The 12,638-nt window shown below is 47.2% G+C and overlaps 1 protein-coding gene across 1 annotated transcript in view; it reads right to left on the bottom strand.

Annotated features, from left to right (window-relative positions):
• The window catches only part of sema4gb (sema domain, immunoglobulin domain (Ig), transmembrane domain (TM) and short cytoplasmic domain, (semaphorin) 4Gb), a gene marked incomplete at both ends in the record, with an annotated part of 88,519 nt that extends 75,881 nt beyond the window's left edge, over positions 1–12,638 (bottom strand). Inside the window, 1 exon segment of the mRNA XM_080789290.1 lies at positions 12,515–12,638. Within this exon segment, the coding sequence (XP_080645416.1) occupies positions 12,515–12,638 (124 nt within the window).

Here is a 12,638-nt window from a genome sequence, read left to right as displayed (position 1 = left end):
ATATATTTTTTTTACTTCAGTAAAAGTGCAGGAGTATTGGTATAAAATGTACTTGGTATGAAATGAAATAATGTTTTCGAAATAGCAAATCGACAAGCTCACAATGGCCCCTTTTCCACCGGGGTTTGATTGAACGCGGTTCGGTTCTTTCTTCCTCGCTAAATATTGAACCAGTTCAGAGTGTTTCCACTGGAAATGAGTTCGGTTCCCAAACCATAAACGTTCGTTTCCCAAATTTCTTACATTATTAATTTAAAGACCTTTTTAAGCGTCGTACGAAGCCAACTCTTGTCGTGACAAATCATGACAACACCACACAATATTTTGGACCAAACAAATAATTACAAAGAAGAAAAACGACAAAACAAAAGTGTTGTAACCTGCCGTTTTTTTTTCTACTTTTCTAATTCTTCGTTTGGTCCAAAATATTGTGTGTGTTGACATGATTTGTCACGACAAGAGTTGGCTTCGTACGACGCTTAAAAAGGTATTTAAATTAATAATGTAAGAAATGCCTATATGGTCAAAATGCATCGCGATTCATTTCCTGGGCCACTCGTTGTTCTGAAAGAAAGGGGGAGGGACTGCGACGCTCTATTCATATATACTCTAAGGCCTAAATAGGTTTAAATAAAAGATCGTATAGTAGGCCTACAGGTATAATTGCGAACGCAGTGATTGCGAACGCAGTGAGCACTTACTATGAGACCTAGCAGATCATGTCTGTCTGTGTGTGTGTGTGTCTGTGTGTCCCACCTTTGTGCCCATATATGGAGCTGAGTGATCTGTTTGTGATTGATGCAACACACTCCATATTTGGACGTATAGCTGCTTTGGGGACTCCTTATATGGTTATGGCTAAGTTAAAAACGTAACTTAAAAAAATAATAACTTAAAAAAAAATCTTAAAAAAACCCAAATATGTACGAGCTGCGTTCGCTTCCCGCGTTTGCGCTTTTCCTTGTACATGCAGACATTCTACTGTATATAGGCCTACTTACTCAAGTATACAGTAACCTGAGTAAACGCTACACTGTCCACCACTGAGCACGAAGCCCTGGGTTGTGTAAGCCTTCTATAAATATCCGCTACAGTGACATTATGACATCGCCGCCGGCGGGAACAACCCGTGACGCAGACCCCCCCCCCCCCCCCCCCCCCCCGAGGGTGGAGGGGGGCGCGGCGTGGACGCGACCTTCCTGTGAGCCATGCATGTTGTTTTAACCCCCTTTTGGTGTTAGCAGTATGTCATGCTTTAGCTATTGAAAAATAGCAGATCTACAAGCTCGTAGCGCGCCACTCGGTGGCTTGTAGGTCTGCTATTGTTTTTAAACTGTCAGGATTAAAGACATTTTTTTTTAGAATCTGATCTCAGGTTAAAAATGCGTTAAAGAACCAACCATTCTTCTGTGCGTTAGAATCTGATCTCAGGTCAGAATGGGTTATAGAGACGGGCACGTTTGTGGACGCCTGCCATAGAGTAATACGAGGATATAGAGGCCGGGGTCCTGGGCCGTGGCTCAGCGGTCCATGAGGTCTCCCAAAACACAAAGACAACAAGTGGACAGTAAAATCTCAAGGCCGCGCACGCACGCATGCACGCTACGCACACACTGCACACACACACACACACACACACACACACACACACACACACACACACACACACACACACACACACACACACACACACACACACACACAGAGAGAGGACCTTGTGTTCGGCTTCAAATCAATGAGGAGTGTCAACAACCAGCTGCCGGCCGTCTGTTTACCATTGTCATCACGTGCGTGTGTGTGTGTGTGTGTGTGTATGTGTGCGTGGTGTGTGTGTGCGTGGTGTGCGTGCATGCATGTGTGCGTGCTAAAATCAGTGTGCCTCCCACTGGGAGTGTGTTGGCTTCCTCTGCTTCATGCACCCAGCAGACCTGAAGTGATGTAGAGATGAATGATTGATAAGACGAGGACAACGCAGGTCTCCTTCACTACGACTAGGACAATGATATGGCGTCTACGACTAGGACAATGATATGGTGTCTCCTTTACTACGACTAGGACAATGATATGGTGTCTCCTTTACTACGACTAGGACAATTATATGGTGTCTCCTTTACTACGACTAGGACAATGATATGGTGTCTCCTTTACTACGACAATGATATGGTGTCTCCTTTATACAACTAGGACAATGATTATGGTGTCTCCTTTACTACGACAATGATATGGTGTCTCCTTTATACAACTAGGACAATGATATGGTGTCTCCTTTACTACGACTAGGGCAATGATATGGTGTCTCCTTTAGTACGACTAGGACAATGATATGGTGTCTCCTTTACTACGACTAGGACAATGATATGGTGTCTCCTTTACTACGACAATGATATGGTGTCTCCTTTATACAACTAGGACAATGATATGGTGTCTCCTTTACAACGACAAGGACAATGATATGGTGTCTCCTTTACTACGACTAGGACAATGATATGGTGTCTCCTTTACAACGACTAGGACAATGATATGGTGTCTCCTTTACTACGACTAGGACAATGATATGGTGTCTCCTTTACTACGACTAGGACAATTATATGGTGTCTCTTTTAATATGACTAGGACAATGATATGGTGTCTCCTATAATACAAAAAGTACAATAACACAGTGTCTCTTTTGCTACGAATAGTACATTTAGGGCAGAATCACACTGCAAGTCTGTTTGATTCAAACTGCTCCTGAATACGTTTGTCTGGTTCTCGCTGGCCATGATTCACACTGGCCTTGATTATCTTCTGCACCCGAGTACACTTCATTCAACTGTATTCAATGCTGTATTCACATTGCATCGATCTGTATTCCAAAATGGGTTATACCCGAATTTAACTCAGATTTCATACTCTCTACTCTCTGCCACAGTCAGTCAGTCAGTCTGCCTCTCCAGGGTGCTGCTATGGTTGTCACGGTTACAACATTCAAGTTGATTAATTGTCGCACAAATTATTAATGCAATCAATGATTTAATTGCGTTTCTGTCATTGGACACCATGGAATGGATTTAAAAATAAAATACATTTCTGGGTGTCTGAACGGGAACCCGTTTTGGTGTTAGCATCATGTCGTGCTTTAGCTATTGAAAAATAGCAGATCTACAAGCTCATAGCGCGCCACCGAGTGGCGCGCTACGAGCTTGTAGGTCTGCTATTTTTGAAAAATCGAAGAACGACTGACATTTTTAGAATCTGATCTCAGGTCAGAATGGGTTGATCAGACCAGTGTGTGTCCAGTGGAAACCTCATATGAATCTGATCTCAGGTCAGAATGGGTTAAGCGTCGTAAAACAAAAAGGTGCACGGGGAAGGTATTTATAATACGTTACACTTTATATAAATAGCCGATCTACAAGCTCAAAACACTCACAACACACACACACCTCGTGACACGTTTTGAGCTTGTAGATCGGCCATTTCCACAATTTTCATCCACATTTTCAACACAGACGTTGTTGTAACGATTAAGCCAAAGATAATTGCCATTATCTCAAATGACTGTGATCAGGCGATTATGTGATACTTGTGACAGGCCCGAAATACTGCATGCACTGCATGACTGGCCACACGCACGGTCAGTCAATGCACAGTGTAAGCATTTATCAGACTTAATCCAGAGGGATTTACAGTAAGCAAGAACAAAAACATGGAAATACATCAAATACATAAAAAATAGTCATCATGAATCATACTTACGTAAAGCCTAAGAACCTAACAGTGGAATATCTATCAAAGGAAACTATATGTGTATAATAAAACACTACTAGTCAATGGCTTAACACAGGAGCACCACACACACACACACACACACACACACACACACACACACACAGTGGCAGTGTGAATGTAGGCCAAGGACGAACATAACATGGATCTGCTCTTATAGGTCTGAGGACAGAATCTCATCTGTGACGACAGACAGACAGACAGACAGACAGACAGACAGACAGACAAGTGTACAATAGTGTATACTGTATTGTGATTAGTATTGCTATATTTTTTTTCAGCATTTCATGAGCCACGGAACCACCATGTGATCACATTTAGCCTCTCAGAAGGAACCACCATGTGATCACATTAAGCCTCTCAGAAGGAACCACCATGTGATCACATTTAGCCTCTCAGAAGGAACCACCATGTGATCACATTAAGCCTCTCAGAAGGAACCACCATGTGATCACATTAAGCCTCTCAGAAGGAACCACCATGTGATCACATTTAGCCTCTCAGAAGGAACCACCATGTGATCACATTAAGCCTCTCAGAAGGAACCACCATGTGATCACATTTATAGCCTCTCAGAAGGAACCACCATGTGATCACATTAAGCCTCTCAGAAGGAACCACCATGTGATCACATTTAGCCTCTCAGAAGGAACCACCATGTGATCACATTTAGCCTCTCAGAAGGAACCACCATGTGATCACATTAAGCCTCTCAGAAGAGGGCAGTTGTTTGGGGCGGTTCTGGACAAACCGTGGGCCCGACCGACTCGACACCGGGCCCTGCACCCCCTGTGGGGGTGTGGAACGCGTGTGTCGAATTTGAAGTCGGTGGAGCGAACGGTTCTCGAGTTACGTGGATTACAAGACGTACAGACGGTACACAGACGTGTCAAAGGTCATGTCTCAATTTGGACACTGCAGGATCCGACACGAACTTTGACCCGACGGTCAATTATTTCCTCTGAGCAAAGCAGGCCGGCTCAATTAGCTCAATGGTATAAAAAAATTAAAATAAAAAAATAATAGTTCAGCAAACCAGGTTCAAATCCAGGGTAGAGGACTCAGGAGAGTGAGGAAAGTTATACACAGTGCTGCTGTTCGTATAGCAGGTTAATTAGAAATTTACCCAATTCTACAAACTGAATAAAATGTTCAATCAACTCGTTAAGACCTGGAACACCATCGTGTCACCTTAACCAACTTTAACCATTATTTTAAACTTTAGCTATTTTTGGAGAAAATAAATCATGAAAACGTGTGCAAATCTTTGAATATATACATTCTTCCACAGCGAAAGCTTTTAACTCAAGTCTTTGCATTCTGGGGTGTCCCGTCCCTGCTGGAACGACACATTTTCAGATGGGGGTCGGCGGCCAATAACAAATAATATCTGGGGACCTTGGGAGCTGCTCCTCAGCTGTGGAACGCCCTCCCCCCGACCACCTGAGAGCACCACAGTCCATGGATGCTTTTAAAAAGTTCGACTTGACAAATGCCTTGCTAAAGAGGAAGGTTCCTCTTTAGCAAGGCATTTGTCAAGTCGAACTTTTAAGCTGCCCCGTGTTCTTCTTCTAACCTTCTAACCTTGTCCTATGTATATAGCTCCCAGCCTTATATATAAGGATTATTTATTATATGTTCCATGGTTGTTTTGTCTGTACAGTATGTATGTGTATAGTTTCATGTTACAAAGTGGACCACAATGGAAACAAGCGAAGGCTTTTTTGTGTCTAAGTCCATTTGGCGTTTTTTTAAAATGATGTCATTTTCTGTAATTTTCTTAAACTGCCAATAAAGTATTCTATCTATCTAGCTGCTTAGGTGTCCACAGAATGTTTTAACAGTTTATATTCTTATTTTTCTTTTACATTTTTCTGGAAATGTATTTCCTCTGAGGACGATTCTACAAATGAGATTCTAAAATCCTAACAGTTTTATGAAAAAACCCATGTTTCTTTTTTTTTTATATATATATATTTTATCCCACGATTTTGTAATCAATTTTTCACCCCTGTGTCAATCATCTACTGTGATCCTGGGCTCTACACACCCTCCGCCAACCTGGGGAGAGCAACGGACTTAACTCATGCTCCCTTCATGCCTGAGTGTCCAAGTTGCTCCTTTACACCTGACAGGGGGGAGTTTCCCTGGTTGGACGTAGCGTGTGGAAGGAACACGTTATTCCAACCAGTTCCTTTCCCCTCCATCAGGCGCCCCGGCTGGCCAGGGGGAGGCAGTTTAGAGACCATGTTTCTATGTCAGTCGTTCACAAACATTTTCATGTCAAGGACCCCGAGAATTATATGTAATTGGCCCAGGACCCCAATCTCAAAATATGTTGTTCCAGGGACCCCCCCCCCCGCCCCCAGAAGCAAAGATTTGAGTTACAAAACATTTGCTCTGAAAGATTTATAAAAAAATAAAAATAAACATCTACTAGCTCATAGCGCGGCACTCGGTGCACAAAATGGATTCCATCGTTCCATACCGACAGTCTTGTAGATCTGCTACCTTTGAATTCGAACCCTGAAAAGTAACAGTTTTAGCCAAACGATCACCCCTAGACCTCCATACATAAAGCTGGCCTGTTCCGACATCACAATGTTCTTCTAACATCTGCATTGACTCCATATTTGGGCATGCCTGACAAAAAAGCTCCATATATGGGCATAAAAGGGACACAGACGTATAGTGGGGTGATGCATTTCCAACAGGCACCTCTCTCTAGTACGACATCATTTCCGAAACCCAGACATCGGAGGGGCTAGCGCCCTCTGGAGGAGCTATCGCCCCCTGACAATACCCTCAAAAGGTTGAAATATGGAGATAAGAGGTTTCTGCCCGACAGCAACGATGTGTGGGACGGCTTTGCATTCAGGGTGGCTTGAAAAGCCAGCTGTCAACAAACACCACAGAGGACTGGTGGCGATGCAGTGGCGAGACGGTCATGATCAGCTGGCCTCTAAGCCCTATACGCCCCAAAAAGCCTTGTTCTTGTTTTAAATCCGTTGAGGTGACAATACATTATTGACGTTGAAGCTGCCAGCGGAGAAGGTACACAACAACATTCAGGAGGAGCCTACTTGAAGTAGTCCAGGTGCTCCAACGCCTCCAGTCTGGGGACGGGAGTGGCTCAGGGGTAGTAGAGTGCCCGGCAGAGCAGCCCCAAGGTTCCCCATGAGTTAGATCCCTGTGGGCTCCCCCAGAGTTAGATCCCTGTGGGCTCCCCCAGAGTTAGTGTCCAAGTGTCCTTGAGCAAAGACGACCCCGATGTGCAGGTCGGTACCTTGGTGCACGGTGCATGAATGCGTGAACGTAATGCACATTATGCACAATCTATGTAAAGGGTTGTGGATAAAAGCCCAGTATATAAATGCACGCTCACAGAACCACAGCGGGTCCTCCTAAGTCCTACTTGAAGTAGTCCTGGTCGACGTTCACAGAACCACAGCGGATCCGAGTCCTACTTGAAGTAGTCCTGGTCGACGCTCACAGAACCACAGCGGATCCTCCTATAAGTCCTACTTGAAGTAGTCCTGGTCGACGTTCACAGAACCACAGCGGGTCCTCCTAAGTCCTACTTGAAGTAGTCCTGGTCGACGCTCACAGAACCACAGCGGATCCTCCTATAAGTCCTACTTGAAGTAGTCCTGGTCGACGTTCACAGAACCACAGCGGGTCCTCCTAAGTCCTACTTGAAGTAGTCCTGGTCGACGCGCTCGCAGAACCACAGCGGGTCCTCCTAAGTCCTACTTGAAGTAGTCCTGGTCGACGCGCTCGCAGAACGCCACCAGGTTGCCGTGGCTCCTGACGGCCCGGGCCAGCGGGGGGGCGCCGGGCGGCAGCGCCGTGGTCAGGATGCTGAACAGGTGTCCGAACACCAGGGCGTCCAGCTCCGTGGGCCGCGGCGGCTCGTGGAAGAAGTAGCGCCGGGCGCCCAGGCGCCGCGAGAGGGCGCGGCAGCACCGCTCCGCCTCCTCGCCGACCTCCGCCGGGCTCCGGTCGGCCCAGCCCAGCAGCCTCAGCCGGGCGCGGACCTCCCGCCGCTTCCAGTGGGCCAGCGCGGCGCCCAGCGGCCACGGGTAGGCGCCGGCGTACGTGCGCCGGGCGGTCCCGTCGCAGCACCACAGCGCGTAGAGCTCGGCCCGGCCCAGGCGGCTCTCCACCAGCGCCGCGTACGCCTTCATCTCGGCCCGCTGGACCTCCTCCAGGCCGTCGGAGAGAGCGGAGCGCCCCCCGGTGGCGTGGTGGGCCACGAGGCGGACCGTCTCCTCCAGGCCGGACGCCAGCCCGTCGAGGGGAACGCCCTCCTCCTCCTCCTCCTCCTCCTCCTCCTCCTCCTCCTCCTCCTCCTCCGCGGTGTTCCGCTGCTCGACCGCCGGCCGTCGTCGTCCCGCCGGCGGGGGGGCGGGGGCGCGGACGAGGGGAACGCGGCCGGACGGCGACATGTGCTCGGCGTTGGCCCGGTAGCACACGCGCACGGGGAGCGCGCACATGCGCAGGTAGGCCTGCACGGCCAGCGACTGCGCGCAGTCGGACAGCAGCATGCGCTCGGGCTGGTACAGGGTGGCGTCCTCGGGCCACGACGGCGGCGGCGGCAGCGCGTCCGACGATGCGTCCGCCGCGTCCGCAAGAGACATAATTATACCGTATATGCCGAGTGAGACGGTGAAGAGGAGTCGGGAAATAACAGATTTCCAAGCACGCGATATTCAATCCTATAGGGTATCGCGAGTGTGGTTGCCTTTATTAGCATGTAGCCATGATGTCACCGTATATTGTCCAATCATGAGGACACACATTCCACGTATTGTAACGTCACCACATATTGTCCAATCATTATGAGCTTGCTTATGTATTTGATGTATTACATGTGTCGTTCCAGTTTACTGTAAATCCCTCTGGATTAAGAGCGTCTGCTAAATGCCTACATTGTAAATTGCAATTGTAAAAAAAGTGTCTTCAATTAGGTAGGGCGTGAGATCGTTATATAGTGCCTTTATCAAAAGGTGCTTTACGTAGACACACACACATTCACACACCGATGGCGGCGGAAACAATGCAAGGCACCGACCAGCACATCAGGAGCAATCGGGCGTTCAGAGTCTTGCTCAAGGACACTTCGACACTAACTCTGGGAGAAACAGAAAGACCAATAACGACAGTCTGTTTTTTTCCTTCAGCAACCACGCTAATACAAATCACACTCGTGTGACCCACGTGATGTCACACAAAGAAGCCACGTGACGTACAGTAGGAGGCTACAGTAATTTGCTATTGGCTTGGCCTGGATGTTTTTTATGGAACACAAGAAGTGGAGAGGAGGAGGTATGGCAGACAGTGCAGAAGGAAAACATCAGTGATGGCTGTTTACCTCTGAACAGAACTCAATACATCTGTTCAGACCCAATCGATCTGCAGTTGCAATGTTGATTCTGGGGATGTTCTCCCTGGAGCCCCGCTGGGGCTTAATGGGGTCTTCCAAACAGGCAGCGAGGTCTGGATCAACCACAGGTCTGGATCAACCACAGGTCTGGATCAACCACAGGTCTGGATCAACCACAGGTCTGGATCAACCACAGGTCTGGACCAACCACAGGTCTGGATCAACCACAGGTCTGGATCAACCACAGGTCTGGATCAACCACAGGTCTGGATCAACCACAGGTCTGGATCAACCACAGGTCTGGATCAACCACAGGTCTGGATCAACCACAGGTCTGGATCAACCACAGGTCTGGATCAACCACAGGTCTGGATCAACCACAGGTCTCCTCCAGGTCTGGATCAACCACAGGTCTCCTCCTCCTCGCTCATGTAAATACGCTTGCGTTGCTGTCGCACCGTGACTGCTCCGCGCAAAAACGCAGGTCTCGTTAAAAATGAACTACAGGCACGTTATATCACTTCACTTTTGAAAGGCCCTTTATGGAGTTCCCCTTCCACTGCTGCAGAGCTATAGTCTCTCTCTCTCTCTCTCTCTCTCTCTCTTTCTGCCGCATTGATGGAGAGAGAGAGAGAGAGAGAGAGAGAGAGAGAGAGAGGGGTGGGCAGAGATGTTGGTGTGTGTGTGTAAATAAGCAGGCTTTGTCCAAACACACTTGTTCAGCAGGATTTGTCACATCAGGTACACTGCTATCATCAGTGGTGTGTGTGTGTGTGTGTGTGTGTGTGTGTGTGTGTGTGTGTGTGTGTGTGTGTGTGTGTGTGTGCGTGTGTGTGTGTGTGTGCGTGTGTGTGTCACACCAGGTACACTGCTATTATCAGTGGTGGAAAAAGTATACTTGAATGAATACAAATACTGCAATGCACTGTAGATGTACTCTGTTACAAGTAGAAGTCCCTAATTAAAAATGTACTTGGGTAAAAGTATCGGCATCAAAATATATACTTAAAGTATACTAAAAGTAAAAGTATTCATGTTGCAAAGAATGTGCCATTGTAAAAAATGTATTAAAAAAGATCTTTTGAAAATAGCAAGATCTACAAGTCCTACAATGTGTCGCATCTCAACGCCTTGTGGGCTTGTAGATCGGCGATACCCCAAGTGGCCATGCAGAAATGTGTATGGGCTGAAGTGGGCAATGTATGCTTTGTAATAATATCTGTAATAATATCTAGCCAACTACAAGTTTTCAAATAAATGTAGTGGAGCAAAAAGTACAATATTGCATCCCTTTTCTCTCTGTTTTTAACTCACCACCGCTCAACGTTATTTCGCGGTGGTCGCAGGTGGTCACCTCACCACCGAAAAATCCAGACTATGAATAGGCCTTTAACCCATTTTGGTGTTAGCATCATTTTATGCTTTAGCTATTGAAAAATAGCAGACCTACAAGCTCGTAGCGCGCCACCGAGTGGCGCGCTACGAGCTTGTAGGTCTGCTATTTTTTTTTAAATCGAAGAACGACTGACATTTTTTTAGAATCTGATCTCAGGTCAGAATGGGTTAATCAGACCAGTGTGTGTCTATAGTGGAAACCTCGTATGAATCTGATCTCAGGTCAAAATGGGTTAATCAGACCACTAGTGTGTGTCTAGTGGAAACCTCGTATGAATCTGATCTCAGGTCAGAATGGGGTTAATCAGACCACTAGTGTGTGTCTAGTGGAAACCTCGTATGAATCTGATCTCAGGTCAGAATGGGGTTAATCAGACCACTAGTGTGTGTCTAGTGGAAACCTCGTATGAATCTGATCTCAGGTCAGAATGGGGTTAATCAGACCACTAGTGTGTGTCTAGTGGAAACCTCGTATGAATCTGATCTCAGGTCAGAATGGGGTTAATCAGACCACTAGTGTGTGTCTAGTGGAAACCTCGTATGAATCTGATCTCAGGTCAGAATGGGTTAATCAGACCACTATAGTGTGTGTCTAGTGGAAACCTCGTATGAATCTGATCTCAGGTCAGAATGGGGTTAATCAGACCACTAGTGTGTGTCTAGTGGAAACCTCGTATGAATCTGATCTCAGGTCAGAATGGGGTTAATCAGACCACTAGTGTGTGTCTAGTGGAAACCTCGTATGAATCTGATCTCAGGTCAGAATGGGTTAATCAGACCACTAGTTTGTGTCTAGTGGAAACCTCGTATGAATCTGATCTCAGGTCAGAATGGGGTTAATCAGACCACTAGTGTGTGTCTAGTGGAAACCTCGTATGAATCTGATCTCAGGTCAGAATGGGTTAATCAGACCACTAGTTTGTGTCTAGTGGAAACCTCGTATGAATCTGATCTCAGGTCAGAATGGGGTTAATCAGACCACTAGTGTGTGTCTAGTGGAAACCTCGTATGAATCTGATCTCAGGTCAGAATGGGTTAATCAGACCACTAGTGTGTGTCCAGTGGAAACCTCGTATGAATCTGATCTCAGGTCAGAATGGGGTTAATCAGACCACTAGTGTGTGTCTAGTGGAAACCTCGTATGAATCTGATCTCAGGTCAGAATGGGTTAACAGTAATGTGGACATATGAGGTTTGCTGCAGCGGAGCTGAGCGGAGCTCAGAGCTGATCTAGGACAGGACTGGAGAGGGAGCAGATTAATGACACCCCAGGAACTAAAACACAGTCTTCAGGGCCAGCTCCGAAAATAAGGGAATATTAAAAACTGTGTCACTCGTTTCACAGGAGGGAGGGAGGGGGGGAGGAGGAGGAGGAGGAGGAGGAGGAGGAGGGGGAGGGGGAGGGGGAGGGCGGGGGAGCGCCAGCACTAGTGCTGAATAAGGTCGCTGTATAGTGTACGTGTTCTAGTGTACTGAGAGAGGAGAGAGAGATGCACACATGCTCTCATTTTAGTAGGTAAGGCCAATAAGGTAAAGATGTGTGTGCGTGTGTGTGTGTGTGCGTGCGTGCGTGCGTGCGATAAGAGAGGAGAGAGAGAGAGACAGAGAATCCACATGAACACATGCTCTCATTTCATTATAGGTATAAGGCCAATAAGGTAAAGGTGTGTGTGTGTGTGTGTGTGTGTGTGTGTGTGTGTGTGTGTGTGTGTGTGTGTGTGTGTGTGTGTGTGTGTGTGTGTGTGTGCGCGCGTGCGATGAGAGAGGAGAGAGAGAGAGAGAATCCACATGCACACATGCTCTCATTTCAGTAGGTATTAGGTAAAGGCCAATAAGGTAAAGATCTGTGTGTGTGTGTGTGTGTGTGTGTGTGTGTGTGTGTGTGTGTCTGTGTGTGTGTGTGTGTGTGTGTGTGTGTGTGTGTGTGTGTGTGTGTGTGTGTGTGTGTGTGTGTGTGGCACGTACCTTTCAGCAGGACGGTCGTTCTGGGCGTGACGTCCGCGTCCATGGAGGGACTGAAAGGGAACGAGGCCCCGCCCCTCAGCTCCGATAGGCCGGCCAGGAGCAGCAGCAGCAGCGGCGACGCCAT

The sequence above is a fragment of the Protomyctophum bolini genome (genome assembly GCF_963924005.1).
Source record: "Protomyctophum bolini genome assembly, chromosome: 18".
Classification (NCBI taxonomy): Eukaryota; Metazoa; Chordata; class Actinopteri; order Myctophiformes; family Myctophidae; genus Protomyctophum; species Protomyctophum bolini.
The sequence above is the reverse complement of the archived record's forward strand: the minus strand, read 5'-3'. Positions and strand labels throughout refer to the sequence as shown.